This window comes from Myxine glutinosa, chromosome 1 (genome assembly GCF_964187855.1).
Source record: "Myxine glutinosa chromosome 1, kmMyxGlut1.1, whole genome shotgun sequence".
NCBI classification, from domain to species: domain Eukaryota; kingdom Metazoa; phylum Chordata; class Myxini; order Myxiniformes; family Myxinidae; genus Myxine; species Myxine glutinosa.
Genome location: NC_136261.1, coordinates 104,653,449 through 104,675,299, shown reverse-complemented (window position 1 = coordinate 104,675,299; position 21,851 = coordinate 104,653,449). Strand labels below are relative to the sequence as shown.

The 21,851-nt window shown below is 48.2% G+C and overlaps 2 protein-coding genes across 6 annotated transcripts in view; both read left to right on the top strand.

Annotated features, from left to right (window-relative positions):
* The window catches only part of RP2 (RP2 activator of ARL3 GTPase), a 43,562-nt gene extending 38,638 nt beyond the window's left edge, over positions 1–4,924 (top strand). Inside the window, exons 6-7 of the mRNA XM_068116273.2 lie at positions 3,445–3,530; positions 3,738–4,924. Coding sequence (XP_067972374.2) covers positions 3,445–3,530; positions 3,738–3,821 — 170 coding nt within the window. The 3' untranslated portion in view covers positions 3,822–4,924. The remainder of the gene's footprint in view (positions 1–3,444; positions 3,531–3,737) is intronic.
* Positions 4,925–7,838: 2,914 nt separating this feature from the next.
* The window catches only part of LOC137427075 (protein Jade-1), a 52,266-nt gene continuing 38,253 nt past the window's right edge, over positions 7,839–21,851 (top strand). The window contains exons 1-5 of one of the 5 annotated variants that reach the window (XM_068116218.2): positions 7,839–8,321; positions 9,105–9,273; positions 18,148–18,270; positions 20,033–20,085; positions 20,388–20,482. In XM_068116218.2, coding sequence (XP_067972319.1) covers positions 18,188–18,270; positions 20,033–20,085; positions 20,388–20,482 — 231 coding nt within the window. In that variant the 5' untranslated portion in view covers positions 7,839–8,321; positions 9,105–9,273; positions 18,148–18,187. Of the gene's footprint in view, positions 8,322–8,797; positions 9,373–18,147; positions 18,271–20,032; positions 20,086–20,387; positions 20,483–21,851 lie in introns of those variants that run through there. The other 4 variants (XM_068116259.2, XM_068116236.2, XM_068116254.2 and 1 more) reach the window with 4 other exon arrangements.

Sequence of the window (21,851 nt, the reverse complement as noted above, 5' to 3'; positions counted from 1 at the left end):
CGCTTCGTGCCCCGCGCTGCTCAGCTCATGCGGCCCCTCTACGAAGTACTCCGGGGCAAGCCGGCCAAACACGACGTCGTCTGGTCCGCAGCAATGGACGCGGCATTTACAAGCTCAAAGCGGGCCCTCGCCGATGCAACACTGCTCGCTCACCCGGTGCTCAACGCTCCCATCGCCCTCACCACGGATGCCTCCAACTACGCGGTGGGCGCCGCACATGAGCAATGCGGGGTTTGGCAGCCACTCGCTTTTTTCAGCCGGCAACTCCGGCTGAACGAGCTCAAATATAGCACGTTTGACCGCGAGCTCCTCGGTCTACACTTGGACGTTCGCCACTTCCGCCACCTCCTGGAGGGCCGACCCTTCACGGCTTTCGTGGACCACAAGCCGTTGGTTTACGCAATGGCCAAAGTCACGGAGCCGTGGTCGGCCCGCCAGCAGCGCCACCTCTCCGCCGTGTCGGAGTTTACCACGGACATCTGGCACGTCGCCGGCAAAGACAACGCCGTGGCCAACTGTCTTTCTCGGGCCAGCACGAACGCGGTCCTCCTCGGCGTGGACTTCGCGCTTATGGCGGCTGACCAGACCACCGACACCACGGTGCAAGCCCTCCGGGCGGCGGACACGGGCCTCCGCCTGGCCGACGTCCCCTTCGCGGACACTGTCCTGCTCTGCGACGTCTCCCAAGGCCAGCCTCGCCCCATCGTGCCCGTTACCTGGCAAAGCCGCATCTTCGCCTCCCTCCTCGGCCTTTCCCACCCGGGCCGGAAAGCTTCCCAGAAGCTGGTGTCGGCGCGATTCATCTGGCACGGCCTTCGACGGGACGTCCACGATTGGACCAGCACCTGCACGGCCTGCCAACAGGCCAAGGTCCACCGACACACCCAGGCCCCGCTGGCACCTTTCACCGTGCCCGAACGGCGTTTCGACCACGTCAACGTGGACCTGGTGGGCCCCCTCCCCCCATCACGGGGTTTCACACACCTGCTCACCATGGTGGACAGGACCACCAGGTGGCCGGAGGCCGTTCCCCTCGTCTCCACCACCACCGCCGACGTGGCGCAGGCTTTCATCGCCACCTGGGTCGCCCGTTTCGGCGCACCGGCGGACATCTCTTCGGACCGCGGGCCGCAGTTCACCTTCGAGCTGTGGGGCGCGGTCGCCCGCAACCTGGGGGTCAGGCTCCACCGTACCACGGCCTACCACCCCCAAGCCAACGGGTTGTGCGAGCGGTTCCACTGTTCCATGAAGGCCGCGCTCATGGCCGGCCTTCAGGACGGCGGCTGGACTGACCGGCTACCGTGGGTCCTTTTGGGCCTCCGCACGGTCCCCAAGGAGGACCTCCGGGCATCCACCGCCGAGCTGGTCTAGGGCCAGCCGCTACGCGTCCCGTGTGAATTCGTGCCCGACGCTACCAGTCCCTGGTCCGCAGCTCGCCAGCGCTTGGACCTCCAGGAGACCGCCCGACGGTTTGCCCCCGTGCCAACGTCCCACCATGGTGACCCCCAGGCCTACGTCCCCCCAGCGCTTCGCACAGCGGAGTACGTTTTTGTGCGTCATGACGCACACCGGGGGCCACTCAGGCCGCCGTATGACGGACCCTTCCGGGTCCTGCGACGGGACGACAAGTCCTTCGTCATCGACGTCGGCGGCAGGTCGGACCGGATTTTGGTGGACCGCCTCAAGCCGGCGCACGTGGACATCGACCAACCACCTCGGTTGGCCCTTCCTCTGCGGCGAGGCCGCCCCCCGTTCACGGTGCCTCCCGCTCGACCACCCACCCCCACACCGGACCCCCCCCCCCACGACCCTCCAGGGGTCGCTCTGGCCGGGTCATCAGGACCCCCCTTAAATTGACCCTGCCGGTGCAAGTCGATTCTGAGGGGGCGTGTGTAGTGGTTGCCGCTGAACATACACAATCGCCTTACACCTGCCGAGGACGCAACCACGGAGCGATCGCTGTGCCGGGCTCGCCCAGACCGCCCGGAGACGCTCAGTCTCGCCTTTCCCGGGCATGCCCGGACTCGCCTTTCCCGGGCTCGCCCGGCCCGTCCGGCGACACCCAGTCTCGCCGTTCCCGGGCATGTCCAGGCACGCCCGGCCCGTCCGGCGACACCCAGTCTCGCCGTTCCCGGGCATGTCCAGACTCGCCCAGGTCTCCCGGACACGCCCAGTCGCGCCTTTTAAGGGCAAACGCTCCGGCATGAGATATTCGAGTGCTTGTATATAATGCTGCCAGATAAACGGGCTTTAGAGAGTACCCGAGTTGATTTGATGCAATAAAGAAACTCGGACGAATTCCAGCTTTTTGTCGCGTGCATTCTTTCGATTCGAGTTGGAGCACAGCTCCTTCAATGGAGGTCAGCTTAGCCATTTTATGTTCTATCAGGTTCAGACATACATATCATACAAAGGTACTATACATATATGCATACATGCATACGAGAAGTGCAACACGCAAAAAGCATATTTTATAACATGTAATTGTTGGTGCTGCTGTTATCTTGGCTGTGGTTGTTGTTTGTGTTTTTCCTTCCTTGTACTTTTATATATTTTTCTTTTGCTTTGAGAAGTAATCATTATCATGTACCATGCATTATGCAGAGCATTGGTACTGCCTAAGGCTAAGCAGTTACTTGGCTACAATCATGGTCAGGTCAGCACTCTGACTGAGGAAGTTGGGGCAGGAATTAGGAATTTTGCAAGGCTACCGGCAATAGCTCGCATACTCATCGCGAACGATACATGGAATCTTTATCATCTGCCAAATAATACCAGCCGATACCACCTCTGCTCCTCATCTCGGACAATGGGAAATTAGAACCTGGGTTCATAAAATCCTGCTCTACCAACACGATGCCTCTTATTCCTGTTATTTTCAACAGGTCTTTCATGATGAGGGCAACTTGCATCAACATGGAAGGCAGGAAACATCACTTCTGCTTCTTTCTTTCATTGTATTTACTTGCAGAGTACCTGCCCTATGGATGATCTTGTTCCAAGCGGGCAACGCGTTCTTCTGACACATGCCTTTATTTGGGCAGTGTATAAGTAACAGACTAGACTGCTACCTCGATTGCTCCCAAAAATAAAAAATAACCCAGGTTACATATATGAAGCGGAAACATGCATACTACTTATATGCATATATAATAAAAACCTGATGGAGTCAAAGGAAACTTGCCCATGCAAAACTTCAGGGTGCATTCCTGAACGTTTCGGCTTCCAAGGTCAAATCCTCTTGGAGGAGTAGATGAAACATACGACATGCATATGTAAGCCATAGCTCCATAATATATGCTTTGTTAGAGACCAATCTTTGTTGTAAAGCTTGACTGTGCATCCATTGGTATGATATTATCTCACATACTGCACATCCATAAAATGGTTGGAACGTTTTCCCCCCTTGTCTGATTTTCCCAACACCTTTCCTCCCTTATTAAGACTCGAGCTTCTCTCTGGAGTTTAACGGTGAAAAGGCGGTGGAGAGTGCAAAGGAACTGGCAGAGTCATTGTTCAAAAATTTCACTGTACGTAATCTTTCCTTCTTTGTTTCCTCGCTGTAATTCCTAAATACATTTTCATTATACTCTCTGTTATCACTGCAGAAATATTTGAATACTTCTGATGTCCTATTAAAGTCCTGAGACCATGGAATGGTAAAATAGAGCACTTACCTGAAGAAGTATTTTTGCTGAATATAAAGTTGGTTTCTCATGAAGGATTTGTGTGCACAGATTTACATATCACGTGACCCAGCAACAGGCTCTGAAGATGAAGAAATATTCTTCGACGATATGGACTTGCACTTGTCTGCCTGATGCCTTCTTTACAACCTACCCTTTAAAGAACAATGCGAAACAAGCATGTTATAGGTACTGTATGATAATGTCTCAGTTCAACAACATCAACGGTTTGGTGAGACTCTTCATTTACTTTATCATTATATCTTTTTTTTTTTCTTTGTTTTTTGTATACAACATCGAGGCTCGTTTAAGAGCTAACATTAATGACAAAAACAAACAAACGGACACATAAGACAAAATAAAGGGAGCGGGAGACAAGATGGGAAGAGAGGGGGAAGCACACAAGCACAACATTTGAGAGCAGGGACATCGGGATATCTGTGGGAGGGAGGGGGATTGGGGGGAGGAGGCGTGGGACGGGGTGTGGAGGTAACAAACACAAGGACACCAAGGACTTCCAGAAAAGAACTCGGTATTTCAGAAAAGTGGATCTGGGGTGAATTACCGAGGGTAGAAAAGATCAAGGTTTTGGAAGGGGGAAGATAAGAGATGGTGCTGAACAGCTGTTTTAAAGACCTGGAGGGAGGAGTGGGATTGAAGGGAGTGAGGGAGTTTGTTCCAGAGGCGGGAGAAAAGAGGAATGAAAGAGTGAAGGTGAGCAGAAAGTCTTAATTTTGGCAGTTTAACCATAAGAGGGTTGCTGGCAGATCTTGTGCGACCTGTAGGAATATTTGGGGGACAGATCACAGAGAGAGCTGGGGGTGCAAGGCCGGAGATGAGTCGGTCGAAGACGGAAAGACCACCTACCTGCCTGCGGTGAGTGAGTGAAAGGCCCTCGGAGGTAGCTTCATCACGGGAGATTCCAATGATTCTGAAAGCTTTGGTTCCAAGTGTGAAGACGAGCTAGGTGTGAGGCAGGAGCACCGGCCCAGAGGGGAGAACAGTACCCGCCCTCTGGGCTTCATTAATATTTAAATATAAATTGGGATCTAATCACATTATTGTTGGTGAAAATACTGTTGAGTGAAATTGATCGTGCCATTTGTGGGCAATGTATACCATAGTTGTTGTTTTTTGGATTTTTTCAACCTCAATAAAAGTGTCATGCTCTTGTCTTAAAACTTTCATGTCAAGCTGTCTTAACATTAACTATTTCTTATAAACAACCTTCGGGATGACCTTGACTTCTGTGTATTTCTTTAAATGGGGATAGAGGGTTATATGGACATTGGCAAGACTGGTAGGAACTTAGGTTCTCATTCTGATGTACTATACTCTGTTGCAGAGCGTCGGTGCTGCCGAATCAGTTTCGTGGTAAGTTTTATACTGGGTAGTTTGCCATTGCCTTCCCAGCAGTAGTTAGGGCAGGAATTTGGAATTTGTTCAGGGTGCTGGTGGTCGCTCGTGATTCATGAATGTGTGTGCCATCCCTCGGAGGGATCTTAAGCGGGCGTCAAGTCTGCTGGCATTCGTTGGTGGACGTTAGAGATCCCATGTCCTTCGCGAAGAGTAGGCGAGCTATCGCCGGCACCATGGTCAAATTCCAAATTCCTGCCCAAACCATCAGAGGGCATCAGCGGCACATACGCATATTCAGCCAATGATGCTGCCCCGTAGCCTTGCGCTGCACACGAACGAAGAACAACTGCACCGTCAGAAAGTTACTCTTCCATCTTTAGTCAAAGCTCTTTCATGAACTGCAACTTATTTCAAACAAACAATAAAAACAGGACTTGCTGTAACAACCCCCACCTCATGCTCAGAGGTCTTGTCATGCTCAGTCTTCTGGATGCCTTCCATAGACAGCAGGGAAATCTTTTCAGCACTTGTTTGGAACATATGTGATGGTATCAAATCAGCACTGAGTTTTATTGCCATACTTTTTATACAAAGTGCTGATGAGCAAGCAATTAAAGGCAAATGGGTTTATTAAGAGGAGTAATGGCGAAGGCTGTTTTTTTTTTTTTTTGTATACAAGATCGAGGCTCGTGAAAGAGCTAAAATTCATCACACAAAAATCTAACAGACACATAAAACATATAATAAGGGGAGCGGTGGACAAGATGGGGAGAGAGGGGGAAGCACACAAACACAACATTTGAGAGCAGGGATATCAGAAGATCTGTGGGGGGGGGGGGGGGGGCGGAGGAGGCATGGGATGGGGGGGGGGGGAGAAGTATAAAACACATGGCCTCTGCAAGGACTTTCAGGAAAGAAGTCGGTATTTCAAAAAAGTGGATCAGGGGTGAATTAACGGGGGTAGAAAAGATTAAGGTTTTGGATGGGGGAAGATAAGAGATGGTGGTGAACAGCTGTTTTAAAGACCTGGAGGGTGGAGAGGGATTGAAGCGAGTGAGGGAGTTTGTTCCAGAGGTGGGAGAAAAGAGGAATGAAAGAGTGAAGGTGAGCAGAGAGTCTTGATTTTGGCAGTTTAACCATAAGAGAGTTGCAAGCATAGTTGTGCGTTGTTGTGCGTCCTGTAGGAATATTTGGGGGACAGAGCACAGAGAGAGCTGGGGAGGGGGGGGGGGGCAAGGCCGGAGAGGAGTCGGTAGAAGACAGAAAGACCACCTACCTGCCTGCGGTGAGTGAGTGAAAGGGCCTCGGAGTTAGCTTCATCGCAGGAGATGCCAATGATTCTGAAAGCTTTGGTTTCAACAGTGTGAAGCCGAGCTAGGTGTGAGGCAGGAGCACCGGCCCAGAGGGGAGAACAGTATTCCATTGAGCTGCGGATGAAAGCCTTGTATGTGGTGAGGAGCTCAGGTGTGCCAAGGAAGGACCGCACTACGGAGGATGCCCAGTCGGCGACTGGCTTTGGAGGCCAGCTTGGAAACGTGGTTTTCCCAGGAAAGATCATGGCAGATAGTGAGACCCAAAATCTTGAATGACAGAACTTCTTGGAGAGGATTGTTCAGAAAGTAGATGGGAGGGTTGTCCAGTCGGTCTTTTCAGAGAGACACAGTAAGAGTGAGATTTGTCAGGATTGAAAGACATGTGCCACTTTTTTGACCAGTCTGTGATTTTGGCCAGGTCTGCAGAGAGTGAGGAGGCTGCAGACTGCCGATCTGAGGGATGAGGAATGGAGCGGCGGAGAGTGGAGTCATCAGCAAAGAGATAGAGAGGATTTTCCAGAGTCGGAGAGATCATTGATGAAGACCAGAAAAAGCACAGGGCCCAGAACACTGCCTTGGGGAACTCCAGCCTGAACAGGAAGGGGGAGATGAGAGAAATCCATTCAGGGCCACAGCCGCCACACGTTGACTACGACCAGAGAGGAAGTCCGCAAGCCATGCGTGGAGATTTCCATGGATACCATAGGAGGAGAGTTTGGTGAGCAGAGCGGAGTGCCAGACCGTATCGAAGGCACGTGATATGTCAAGGGAGAAAGCTCCGATTTCCTGTTTGGCATTGAGGACCTCCATCCATTGTTGAGACAGCAGACGCAGCATGTCCAGAGTAGAGTGACCTGGTCTGAAACCAAATTGATGATCAGAGATCAAGCCATTGGAGAAGAGGAAAGATTTGATATCTGAAGCAATGATGGATTCCACGACTTTGCTGATAATTGGGAGCAGGCCGATTGGTCTGTAGTTGCAAGGATCTGTTTTTGCACCTTTTTGTGTAAAGCGGTAATGTTTGCTGATTTCCAAGATGATGGCAGATGACCTTGAGCAAAAGAGAGGGTGAAGAGAACAGAGAGAGAGAGTGAGATCGAGCGGCAGAGCAGGATTTTAGGACCCGTGGGCTGATGCCGTCTGGTCCAGTTGCAGAATCAGAGTCGAGGTTTGACAAAAACTTCTCCACGTTGTCTGGAGAGGACACAGAGTCCTGGAACAGCTGGGTTCGACTGGGTACGGTGGGAACAGAGAGAGATGGGTTTGGGACACAAGATTTTGAGGCAAACACAGAGTTGACGCATTCGGCTTTAATTCGTGAAATAAAATCATTTTACAGCAGAGCAAAATATATTTGAAGTTAAATAGTCCCAGGTGGACATTGTTGAGGCGGTCAAGCTTCTTTTGGGACAAGTTCAACACTGCTTAGTTATTCAAACTTGAACTCCATTCAAGGTAGTTGAGCAAGCAAAACCTTCATCACAAAAAGAAGCATGTACCAGTGAACTGACTTTAAAGTGAGTATCTAATCATAAGCAAGGAAGAATTTTGAAATGAGGTTCGCCCAAAACAATTTGCAGGATACTTTCCTAAGCTACATAGCATTAAAGATTTTCAGGATATTTATGAACATACTGCCATAATTTGCAGGAATGAGAGACACGGATCGCGAATCTTCGTGGTCTTTGGGGCAAAACACGTGACGTATGGGGGGGTGGACGGTGTTTCCCCGTGACGTCACGAACGTCACGGGGCGAAGAGGATGCCGGAGCTACATGTCACGTGATGCCATACACCTTCTTGAGCGCAGCCGTCCTGGATTTCCCTTCATCACCGCAGGACTTGTCGATTTATAACATAAGACGGCCGAGCTCGGACCGGAGTGCGCAATACCGGACGGGTCACCACTCCGCCGCAGGATACTGGAAGTCTGGAATGGCTCATTCTTCGCAGCAAGCTGGTACTCATTTTATCAAACCTCGGGAAGATAACGGGCCGACTTGACCCACCTGGTGTTATTTTGCCACGGCGGAGCTTGGTTTTGCATGTTTATATTACAACCTGAACCGTTGGCTCCTTATGAAGGACACAGGTTCGAATCCTATACAGTATACGAAATTTTTAAATACATTGCACACTCGTGCCCCGTTCATAATGAAATACATGACGTCATATCCTGTGTTCTTGGCAAACTACATGACGTCATATCCTGTATTTATGATAAGTGGTGACGTCATATCCTGTATTTATGTTAAGCATATTGACGTCCACTGGCGCTGCATGAGGGAAGCTTCATGACGAACCATAGAAAATGTAATAAACGGATAATTTTTTTTTGCACATCATGCGCTGCGTTTTCAATGGGAAATAGCAAAACCTAATTTAAACGATCGTCCGTTGTATTTCTGTAATTCGACCGTTCCTTGGTGTTGTTCCAAATTAAAGAATGTGACGTAGTAAAACTTGCAATGGCGTTACGTTATAATCCTTCAACGTGAAACAAAGAGTGATTGAAATAGCTATTACTTTAATGCGTTTGAAGCCGTTAATAAGAAAGCAGACGTCACGAAAATAACCCGGCGAAGTTGACATTAAAATATATATACATTAACAACCGTTGACCTTTCGCCCGCCTCACGCTCTCATGGCGCCAAAAACACCGTGGGGCCGTTAGGCCTAGGCCTTTCATGTTTTTGTTTATTTTACATCCTCTGTGGGTTTTTTCCATTCGGGTTTTCTTCAGGTTCGAACGTGTCGATTCGTTGAGTTTGTTATCCGCTCCTTCGGCTTTGCATTTGTGCAACACCTGCTGTGACGGTGGAGGTGACGCTCGAGGTGTGGTGCTAGAGGCCTGGACCAGTACGGGCTTGGCGGCGGCGGCGGTCCGGGGTGAGGAAGACTGCGTCCTCAAGGTAGTCCGCTGCCGTGTTACACCTCTCACCTGCTTGCAGGTGCACGCTGACGCTCTCGCCCCCGGGGAGGTTTATTAAAAGCGAAGATTTCCATTTTTGGTGAGACTTGGTCCGACGGTGAGGTCCGCTTGTTGCCGTTACGTGGATTTGCAATGAAAATGAAGTTTATCTTTTGTCTGAGGCTCAAGTTTAGGTGTCGCGGTAACGGATTATGAGCGCGAGCTTGGGAATGGCAAATCGAAAAGAACGGTAATGAAAGTCCGAGTGCAGGTAACGATGCGGAAGATCAGCTTCACAGAATGCCATCTTGGGGAGCCACAGACGAAGTTGTTGCAAGAACGTGGTGCTACCTTGTTGAACGTGGTGCTACCTTGTTGAACGTGGTGCTACCTTGTTGAACGTGGTGCTACCTTGTTGAACGTGGTGCTATCTTGTTGAACGTGGTGCTACCTTGTTGAACGTGGTGCTACCTTGTTGAACGTGGTGCCACCTTGTTGAACGTGGTGTCACCTTGTTGAACGTGGTGTCACCTTGTTGAACGTGGTGTCACCTTGTTGAACGTGGTGTCACCTTGTTGAACGTGGTGTCACCTTGATGAACGTGGTGTCACCTTGTTGAACGTGGTGTCACCTTGTTGAACGTGGTGTCACCTTGTTGAACGTGGTGTCACCTTGTTGAACGTGGTGTCACCTTGTTGAACGTGGTGTCACCTTGTTGAACGTGTTGTCACCTTGTTGAACGTGGTGTTACCTTGTTGAACGTGGTGTTACCTTGTTGAACGTGCTGTCACCTTGTTCAACTTGGTGTCACCTTGTTGAACGTGGTGTCACCTTGTTGAACGTGGTGTCACCTTGTTGAACGTGGTGTCACCTTGTTGAACGTGGTGTCACCTTGTTGAACGTGGTGTCACCTTGTTGAACGTGGTGTCACCTTGTTGAACGTGGTGTCACCTTGTTGAACGTGGTGTCACCTTGTTGAACGTGGTGCTACCTTGTTGAACGTGGTGTCACCTTGTTGAACGTGGTGTCACCTTGTTGAACGTGGTGTTACCTTGTTGAACGTGGTGTTACCTTGTTGAACGTGGTGTCACCTTGTTGAACGTGGTGTCACCTTGTTGAACGTGGTGTCACCTTGTTGAACGTGGTGTCACCTTGTTGAACGTGGTGTCACCTTGTTGAACGTGGTGTCACCTTGTTGAACGTGTTGTCACCTTGTTGAACGTGGTGTTACCTTGTTGAACGTGGTGTTACCTTGTTGAACGTGCTGTCACCTTGTTCAACTTGGTGTCACCTTGTTGAACGTGGTGTCACCTTGTTGAACGTGGTGTCACCTTGTTGAACGTGGTGTCACCTTGTTGAACGTGGTGTCACCTTGTTGAACGTGGTGTCACCTTGTTGAACGTGGTGTCACCTTGTTGAACGTGGTGTCACCTTGTTGAACGTGGTGTCACCTTGTTGAACGTGGTGTCACCTTGTTGAACGTGGTGTCACCTTGTTGAACGTGGTGTCACCTTGTTGAACGTGGTGTCACCTTGTTGAACGTGGTGTCACCTTGTTGAACGTGGTGTCACCTTGTTGAACGTGGTGTCACCTTGTTGAACGTGGTGTCACCTTGTTGAACGTGGTGTCACCTTGTTGAACGTGGTGTCACCTTGTTGAGCGTGGTGTCACCTTGTTGAACGTGGTGCCACCTTGTTGAACGTGGTGCCACCTTGTTGAACGTGGTGCTACCTTGTTGAACGTGGTGCTACCTTGTTGAACGTGGTGCTACCTTGTTGAACGTGGTGCTACCTTGTTGAACGTGGTGCTACCTTGTTGAACGTGGTGCTACCTTGTTGAACGTGGTGCTACCTTGTTGAACGTGGTGCTACCTTGTTGAACGTGGTGCTACCTTGTTGAACGTGGTGTTACCTTGTTGAACGTGGTGTTACCTTGTTGAACGTGGTGTTACCTTGTTGAACGTGGTGTTACCTTGTTGAACGTGGTGTTACCTTGTTGAACGTGGTGTTACCTTGTTGAACGTGGTGTTACCTTGTTGAACGTGGTGTTACCTTGTTGAACGTGGTGTTACCTTGTTGAACGTGGTGTTACCTTGTTGAACGTGGTGTCACCTTGTTGAACGTGGTGTCACCTTGTTGAACGTGGTGTCACCTTGTTGAACGTGGTGTCACCTTGTTGAACGTGGTGTCACCTTGTTGAACGTGGTGTCACCTTGTTGAACGTGGTGTCACCTTGTTGAACGTGGTGTCACCTTGTTGAACGTGGTGTCACCTTGTTGAACGTGGTGTCACCTTGTTGAACGTGGTGTCACCTTGTTGAACGTGGTGTCACCTTGTTGAACGTGGTGTCACCTTGTTGAACGTGGTGTCACCTTGTTGAACGTGGTGTCACCTTGTTGAACGTGGTGTCACCTTGTTGAACGTGGTGTCACCTTGTTGAACGTGGTGCTACCTTGTTGAACGTGGTGCTACCTTGTTGAACGTGGTGCTACCTTGTTGAACGTGGTGCTACCTTGTTGAACGTGGTGTCACCTTGTTGAACGTGGTGTCACCTTGTTGAACGTGGTGTCACCTTGTTGAACGTGGTGTCACCTTGTTGAACGTGGTGTCACCTTGTTGAACGTGGTGTCACCTTGTTGAACGTGGTGTCACCTTGTTGAACGTGGTGTCACCTTGTTGAACGTGGTGTCACCTTGTTGAACGTGGTGTCACCTTGTTGAACGTGGTGTCACCTTGTTGAACGTGGTGTCACCTTGTTGAACGTGGTGTCACCTTGTTGAACGTGGTGTCACCTTGTTGAACGTGGTGTCACCTTGTTGAACGTGGTGTCACCTTGTTGAACGTGGTGTCACCTTGTTGAACGTGGTGTCACCTTGTTGAACGTGGTGTCACCTTGTTGAACGTGGTGTCACCTTGTTGAACGTGGTGTCACCTTGTTGAACGTGGTGCTACCTTGTTGAACGTGGTGTCACCTTGTTGAACGTGGTGTCACCTTGTTGAACGTGGTGTCACCTTGTTGAACGTGGTGTCACCTTGTTGAACGTGGTGTCACCTTGTTGAACGTGGTGTCACCTTGTTGAACGTGGTGTCACCTTGTTGAACGTGGTGTCACCTTGTTGAACGTGGTGTCACCTTGTTGAACGTGGTGCCACCTTGTTGAACGTGGTGCCACCTTGTTGAACGTGGTGCCACCTTGTTGAACGTGGTGCCACCTTGTTGAACGTGGTGCCACCTTGTTGAACGTGGTGCTACCTAGTTGAACGTGGTGTTACCTTGTTGAACGTGGTGTTGCCTTGTTGGACGCGGTGTCGCCTTGTTGGACGCGGTGTCGCCTTGTTGGACGCGGTGTCGCCTTGTTGGACGCGGTGTCGCCTTGTTGGACGCGGTGTCGCCTTGTTGGACGCGGTGTCGCCTTGTTGGACGCGGTGTCGCCTTGTTGGACGCGGTGTCGCCTTGTTGGACGCGGTGTCGCCTTGTTGGACGCGGTGTCGCCTTGTTGGACGCGGTGTCGCCTTGTTGGACGCGGTGTCGCCTTGTTGGACGCGGTGTCGCCTTGTTGGACGCGGTGTCGCCTTGTTGGACGCGGTGTCGCCTTGTTGGACGCGGTGTCGCCTTGTTGGACGCGGTGTCGCCTTGTTGGACGCGGTGTCGCCTTGTTGGACGCGGTGTCGCCTTGTTGGACGCGGTGTCGCCTTGTTGGACGCGGTGTCGCCTTGTTGGACGCGGTGTCGCCTTGTTGGACGCGGTTTTTTTTTTTTTTTTTTTTTTTTTTTTTTTTGTATACAAGATCGAGGCTCGTGAAAGAGCTAACAATAATCACAAAAAAGACAAACCGACACACAAAACACAAAAAAACAAGGGGAGCGGCAGACAAGATGGGGAGAGAGGGGGAAGGACACAAACACAACATTTGAGAGCAGGGACATCGGGAGGACTTGGGGGGAAGTGGGAGAGGAATAAAACATATGAACGCTGCAAGGACTCTGGGGTGAATTACCGGGGGTAGAAAAGATCAAGGTTTTCGATGGGGGAAGATAAGAGATGGTGGTGAACAGCTGTTTTAAAGACCTGGAGGGAGGAGTGGGATTGAATGGAGTGGGGGAGTTTGTTCCAGAGGCGGGAGAAAAGGGGAATGAAAGAGTGAAGGTGAGCAGAGAGCCGAGACTTTGGCAGTTTAACCATAAGAGGGTTGCAGGCAGATCTTGTGCGACCTGAAGGAATATTTGGGGGACAGAGCACAGAGAGAGCTGGGGGAGCAAGGCCAGAGAGGAGTCGGTAGAAGACAGAAAGACCACCAACCTGCCTGCGGTGAGTGAGTGAAAGGCCCTCGGAGTTGACTACATCGCAGGAGATTCCAATGATTCTGAAAGCTTTGGCCTCAACAGCGTGAAGCCGAGCAAGGTGTGAGGCAGGAGCACCAGCCCAGAGGGGGGAACAGTATTCCATTGAGCTGCGGATGAAACAAGGCGGTGTCGCCTTGTTGGACGCGGTGTCGCCTTGTTGGACGCGGTGTCGCCTTGTTGGACGCGGTGTCGCCTTGTTGGACGCGGTGTCGCCTTGTTGGACGCGGTGTCGCCTTGTTGGACGCGGTGTCGCCTTGTTGGACGCGGTGTCGCCTTGTTGGACGCGGTGTCGCCTTGTTGGACGCGGTGTCGCCTTGTTGGACGCGGTGTCGCCTTGTTGGACGCGGTGTCGCCTTGTTGGACGCGGTGTCGCCTTGTTGGACGCGGTGTCGCCTTGTTGGACGCGGTGTCGCCTTGTTGGACGCGGTGTCGCCTTGTTGGACGCGTTGTCGCCTTGTTTGACGCGTTGTTGCCTTGTTACCTTGTTGGACATGGTGTTACCTTGTTGGACGCGTTGTTGCCTTGTTACCTTGTTGGACATGGTGTTACCTTGTTGGACGCGGTGTTGCCTTGTTACCTTGTTGGACATGGTGTTGCCTTGTTACCTTGTTGGACATGGTGTTGCCTTGTTACCTTGTTGGACATGGTGTTACCTTGTTGGAAGCGGTGTTGCCTTGTTACCTTGTTGAACTTGGTTACCTTATTGAACGTGGTGAATTCACAAGGCACTTGCACAGAACTTGTGGTAATAATAATTATAATATTGATTATTATAATAATGTAGGAAGATTAAATGGCAGAAAGTACAGTACGGTGCAGTATACGGAGAGCTTAACGTTTGAAGCACGGCAGCAATGGCACCCATAGTGCCCAATTGGGTTTTCATTGATGGGATGTCGACTGATCGGAGACGTTGTTGGATATTCAACATTCATAAAAAATAATAATACGAGTTCCTACAACGCAGGAGGAGGCCCCACGGCCCATCATACCCGTGCTATGATTGCTGAGCTGTGGTTGTTATGCTGGTGTGAGCTGGTTCGCAGTTTGAATGATCGGTGTTTTTTAACTCTTCTTGTTTCTGCAAAGTTTGCTGTTTTTGCATAAAAGAAAAATCGTTATTTCATGATACATATGTTTTCATAACCTTTATTTGAAGTGTAATGCTTTGGAGAATTGCTTCAAGTTTTCTTTGTACCTGCAGCAGTTCATCTCCATACATGCACACTACACAGTAATCCTGTGTTAGTTAATATGGGACTTTCTAAATAACGTAATCTGCCCCAGAATGCTCCGTGCACATGCGCTGATCCCCTTTGCAGAAGTGTTAATGAGGGCACGTTTCCGTATATCATGTGTGTGAGAGAGGGGTTGATTCCCAAAATGGCTCGCAACGCTTCTGGAAGAATCTGAAAATACTTGGGAAAGTATCTGAGAGAAAGAAATGTTACCTGCACAACGAAAGAGTTGGAGAACTTTCTCAGTTCGCCAAAAGCACTGAGATCTTGCAACTACCCGTACTGCAAAAACTCCGATGACGTGGGCTGTTGCAAGGCCCGAAGGATCGTAGACGGGTGTGTTCTAGAAAACGATCGATTGGAGTTTGAATAATGTGGGAATGCCTCCTGTGAATGTGGCGGGTTTAGTTATTTATTTAATGGACGTCTGCAATTGGAAGGATTGAGCAGCAACGAAGGCTGGAAAGGGTGGAAATGTGAATGGTTCGGTGGATGTGTGGAGTATCGTTGAGAGAGAGAAAGACAAATGATGAATTGCGAAAGATGATGGGAATAGAGCCTGTGATGGATGATGTGAAGAGGAACAGGTTGAGATGGTTTGGTCATGTGTTGGGGAAGGGTGAAAGTGACTGGTTGAGAAGAGTGATGGAAATGAATGTAGAAGGAAGTAGAGGACGGGGAAGACCGAGAAAGACTTGGCTAAAGATGGTGGAAGAAGAAATGCGGGCAAGGGGATTAAACAAGGGGAGATGCAGAAAATAGGGCAAAATGGAGAAGATCGTCATGGGGACCGCAAGGTCTAGCAGGGAAAACCGCAAGGTTTTCCGCAAGGTTGCGGGACCGCAAGGTTGCGGGACCGCAAGGGTCCCGCTCTAGCAGGGAAAATGGCCTTAAATGCATGTTGTTGTTGTTGTTGCAATTGGAAGGACTATTCTGTGCGTCATTCCCAACAGAGCAATGGCTACCCATTCGTCGACAAAGGACATCTCTTTGACGTGAAAATACACAGCACTTGTGCCAGCTGTTATTTACATGGGAGCTCGATGTACCAGGCAGACTTCCCTGAGCGAGAGGCCGTATCTGGTTTGGGTGCTACTGCTTCCTCATAGGGATGACAAGATCACAGTTGTGACGAGTTGTTTTAAAGTGGGAACTCCAGGGCCTTCAAGATCATTGGATCTCCCACGATGAAGCCGAGTCTACCGGCCTATCGCTTTCACATCCCAGTGAGGTGCAACCCCCATCTGGTAGAACTATCTAAATCCAGAATCACTGCTCACCTCCACTCATTTATTCCTCTTTTACCCCACCTGTAGAACCAAATTCCACATTCTCTTCAACCTCATTTTTCCCTACTTTATTTGCATCTTCATTCATTCGATGTTGTAGTTCCTCCATAAGCCTCGGCTGTGTGTGTGGTTCAGATCCGGCCCCTTTCTTTGCAAATTTGTTTCTGCACATGTACGAGTTTGATTGGGTCCAGAACATGTGCAGGAATAAATTAACCACTGCACGAAGATGCGGAAACATCTTCAGATTCATTGATGATTTGGTGGCAATTAATGATGGATTTATATTTGAGCAGCTTCATGATGATATATATCCAAAAGAACTTGAATTGAAAAAGGAAAACCAAACTTCCACTTCAGTTTCCTTTTAGAATTACAAATTGACATCCATAATAATAAATTTCACACCAAATTATTTGATAAACGAGATGCTTTTCCATTCCACATTGTCCGAATGCCTTTCTTAGACAGCAACATTCCCAAAAAGCTATTTTATGGTACGGTTGCAGGTGACATAATTAGGACTGTGAGAGCAACCACACACAGCTCTGAACTGGTCAATAAATTACAACAACTAGTCAGACGTATGTTAGCACAGGGGGCTGCAGTTGGTAGATTAAAACAAGTCTTCTTTAAAATCACAAAAAGGCACCAAATCGAATTAGTAAAATACAATACGAATATTAAAAATATTATTCATGAGATCTTTATGTAAATACAGTACAATATAATAATTAAATATACTACAAATCAGTGGTTGCTAGGATACGGCAGCATGCCAAAAACCGTTATAAATGACAGTTTGAACATTCGAAGTGCAGTTTGATCGAAAGGTAGGTGGTCTGGTCATGCTGGTTGGTAGATTGATGTATTTAAGGGTAAGATGTGAATGATTTAATGATATATTATAGAGTGTGTAAGGAAAGTTATAAATATATGACAACACATTAAATCCTATTGCAAGTAAAGTTGGAATATGTTATGTTGCATTGATGGGTTGACTGACTGCCTGGACGCAACTGAGGTTGTGGATCTACTGATGTACCATCTATTGATGTAGATCCATGATCGAGGTTGTGGATCCGCCGTTTGGAGAGGTCCTGGGCTGAAATGATTGAAACCTCGAGGAAGAACGGTGCCCAGCTGATGATCCATATAATATATATATAAACACCTTCAGAGGCCATTTTTCCCCGCAAAGCGGGGGTTGGCCTTTTTCGGGAACCGTGGTTGTTGTTGTTTTTTGGTCCCCTTTTTGAAGCAATGTTTTGCGGCCGGATGCCCTTCCTGACGCCAACCCTTTTTGCCGCCTTTAACGACAAACAGGGAATTACCAGTGAACTGGTACTCAATTAGCCGACCTCGGAAGGATGACAGGCTGAGTCAACCCCCCTGGTGTTAATTCAGCGATCGACCGGGATTCGAACCCAGGATCCTAGGATCCTAAGCTGGCACCCTAGCCGCTAGCCCAACACCAGGGTTATCCATGCAGTCGGGGAAACTAGTCAGTTGCTTACGGGTTAAGGTTCTTGCTTTAGGTGGAGAAACTATGTTTGAGGTTTACAATTTAAATAAAGTTGAATTATGGGATGTTGTAAAATTAACATCATTTACAACAATCCTTTAAATTATTTAAGTTTAGGAACAACCGATACTGTACAAGTGTGTGTGTGTGTGTGTGTGTGTGTGTGTGTGTGTGTGTGTGTGTGTGTGTGTGTGTGTGTGTGTGTGTGTGTGTGTGTGTGTGTGTGTGTGTGTGTGTGTGTGTGTGTGTGTGTGTGTGTGTGTGTGTGTGTGTGTGTGTGTGTGTGTGTGTGTGTGTGTGTGTGTGTGTGTGTGTGTGTAAATATATATATATATAACACACGCACACAGACCTAATTAAATGAAATTTAAGGTATGATATAAGATGTTACAGCTGAAGTGGTAGTTCACTTACCTTTGAACTGTTGAGTCTGGGTTCGATTCCCGTCCTGACTATAAACTGTCGGGTTGGTCCTTCGCAGGCATGGCGTTTCATCATAAAGCAGTCCGTCCCTCAGATAGATGTTCAGCTGGGTGTCCCGTTTGCTAGCATTATTTGGTGCATGTTGGAGATCCCGTGGTGTCTTTTGCAAAGCGTACTCGAGGTGAGTTATCGCCAGCACCCTGTATTCAAATTTTCTTCCATGTTCAGTTGAACATCAGGATTGGCCAGCCAATTCATGAAAGATTTGTGAAACTTTCTCTGGCAAAGTGTGGTGGTGGTCGTGGTGGTGGTGGTGGTGGTGGTGGTGGTGGTGGTGGTGGTGGTGAAGAAAAGGCTGGTTTATAACAAAGCTACATTTATTTATTTTTTTGCATTTTCTGTTTATGATGTCTCAACAAACCATGTAATCGTACTTATTGCTGTTCGGCAGTATAAATGTTTACAAAATGTTATATTTGAATAAGAGACGGGCAATATCTTTAGTTTTTATTAGTGGGGGAGGCATCAAAACGGCAAATATAGTACGGAAAAATGCAATTACGGGCACATTTTAAAACGTTTTTGGAAATGAAACTTTGTATATATGCAATCAACTTTGGGGGATGCATGAAGTAGGTAACAATTTTTTTTGTTTGACCCTGGGTTCATGCCCCACTGGTCATAGTCAGGGCCCTTAGGGATATTATGGGGCCGTTTGGTTCAAATTCTTCCAAAAGCACCAAATTTGGCCCAGATGTTGCCCATGCCATACTCTTTCGATTTTTGATGGGCGCCCCCCCCGCCTACCCCCCTGGGGCCCCATATTGGCGAAATACTAAATGGCCGCCACCCGGATTAGAGGAAAATCAGTTAAATAACCAAAAGGGTTGGAATCATGTATGATACCACTTTTCAGGGGTTTTCGAGGTCGAGGAATCCAACTATGATGTTATTTTGATGATTTGAGGTCAAGGTCAACCCTCAAGGTCATCTTAAAGGTCATTTTTGAGTCAAACATGTTGGTTTTTGAGTTTTTTGTCAAGATTTACGCGAGGTTCACCATTTTATGTTTCTGGGTTGGGTAATCGAACTCTGACCTTATTTTTGACAATTAGAGGAAATATTTACATGTCTATTACCTAATTTTCAGGCATATGCAGTTCATCAGTCTAATTACAAAGGTACGGATTTTGATGTTTTATGAACTGTATGCCATATCCTTGTGTTGAATTTTTGTGCGATCATGATCCGGGTTCATGTATACATGATTGTATACATGTCATAAATATGACGTCATAGGTCATGTGACCTGGCGGCCATATTGGATTTTATGAAAACCTTAAAAATGGATCCCTGCCTTCATTTTTCGATCGATTCATTTTGATCTTTGACCACTTATAGTACGCCATGTGAGTGGATGCATATCCTAATTATGACGTCATAGGTCAGGTGACATGGCGGGATGGACTGGTATGGTCCCCGGATCATACCGCCCTTGGCGCCCGTCAAAAATCGAAAGAGTATGGCATGGGCAACATCTGCGCCAAATTTGATGCTTTTGGAAGAATTTGAACCAAAATATCCCTAAGGGCCCTGACTATCAAAGCGGGGACAATATTTTGAAAACTCTCTAAATTTGATATTGGGCCATTCCTGGTGGAACCTTTTGCGATCTTCCTACTTTACTTTAGGTCGGAAGTGTTGGGATTTGTGATGGCGTGCCATCGACTTCGCTCGAGTTAGATTTGTGATTATTGTGTTCAATTGTCTGTTCTTGCAAGAATTTGAAAATTAAATTTGCTTGTTTGTTGGGAAGGTGGAAGCTGTGTAGTAAAGCTATAGTCTTGAAGTGTGACATGTGGTACCACTTTCTTATCCATAAGAATGTCATGCTTCTAATGATTGGTTCTCGACTTCAAATGTTGTGTGGCGTGCGCGTACAGCAGAATGAAGCGAGCACGGCACGAGAGCAGCAGCGATGAGTCGGGAAGTGAAGGTGAGGGTGTGGCAGCATGCCGGCCTGTATTAGTGCATGCACATTATAAGACTGGCTTGTGTGACTCAAGTGTCTTTGATGCCATCTTCACAATAAAATGAAAAGTTATCACAATAAATGATGATGCATCTTTCGGAAACTTTATTTGTTTATTCAGATTAATGTATGCACTGCACTGCTTTTCTTTTTTGTGTATCGGTTTGATTGGTTGATTTCAAGAGTGGATTTGATTTTTGTTTGCAACCGATGATTGTACTGGCATGTTGAGTACTACTTATTGGCCTTGTTTCTCTGCTGTGTAGGTGCTGGAATGGCATGGCCAACTGGCTCAGCATTGGAACATCCGAAGTCACGTGGCTTGCGCAGCACTGGTCACCGGGGTCAGAAACCAGCGGAGGTGTGCCAGGGTGTTTTAATGGCATATATCGGAGAGTACTATCTATGTAGGGATGGCGTGGAAAAAATGTCGCTCCCAGTGAATAAAAAAATGGATGCTAAATTAAAAAAGGCAATGTGGGGATGACAAACTACAGTCTAAAAAAGGTCCTAAACAAGATAGGGATGATGTTTGTTTAGAGAGTAGCTAAGAGTATTGCCATCATAACAATCCCTACATCACTGCCTCCAGACTATTGTCTAGGGCTAGGCCGAGCTAAAAGTATTAGAAGCTCCTGTATTTCATTTCTGCACAAGTATAACAACAACAACAACAACAACAACAGGCATTTTAAGGCCATTTTCCCTGCAAGAGCGGGGGTTAGCCTTGCGGTCCCCATGACAATCTTCTCCATTTTGCCTTATCTCCCCTTGTTAACCCCCTTGCCCGCATTTCTTCTTCCACAATCTTTAGCCAAGTCTTTCTCGGTCTTCCACGTCCTCTACTTCCTTCTACATTCATTTCCATCACTCTTCTCAACCAGTCACTTTCATCCTTCCTCAACACATGACCAAACCATCTCAAACTGTTTATCTTCACAGCATCCATCACAGGTTCTATTCCCATCATCTTTCGCAATTCATCATTTGTCTTCCTCTCTCTCAACGATACTCCGCACATCCACCGAACCATTCACATTTCCACCCTTTCCAGCCTTCGTTGCTGCTCTACGTTCATTACCCATGACTCGCTCCCATAAATCATAACACTTCTCACACATGCAGCATACACCTTTCCCTTCAACTTCAACGACACTCCCCTCCTTGTCAGCACGCCACTCAGTTCCCGAAACTTCTTCCATGCACATCTCACTCTAGCAACCGTTGCCGAGTCTGATCCACCTTCTCCATTCAGCATGTCTCCAAGGTAACAAAATGTTTTCACACCTTCCAGCTTCAAGCCGTCTCCAAGATCCAACTCAACATTTCCTCTATCTGCAGCTCCCTCTGTGCACACCTTACATTTGAATGTAGCTGCCACACTGGTTAATGACCCTCTCAGACCACTACATTTTTGATGAACCCACTCAGCGCACATTGTAAATTGAATGGAGTCCACTCCGACACCCTTCCTACACACAGCACACGGCCACTTCCCAGTTCTTTCCATCTGACCACATGCTTTACCACTTGCCATCACCTTCGTTTTTCCGATATTCACCTTCAGACCTTTTGTCTCCGTACATTCCTTCCACTTGTTCATCTTCTCCTTCAATCCATCCATACTTTCTGCAATCAACACCAGATCATCTGCATATAACAACTCCCATGGTAAACTCTCCTTTACGTTCCGAGCCAGCACCTCCATCACAGCTACAAATAGTAGTGGA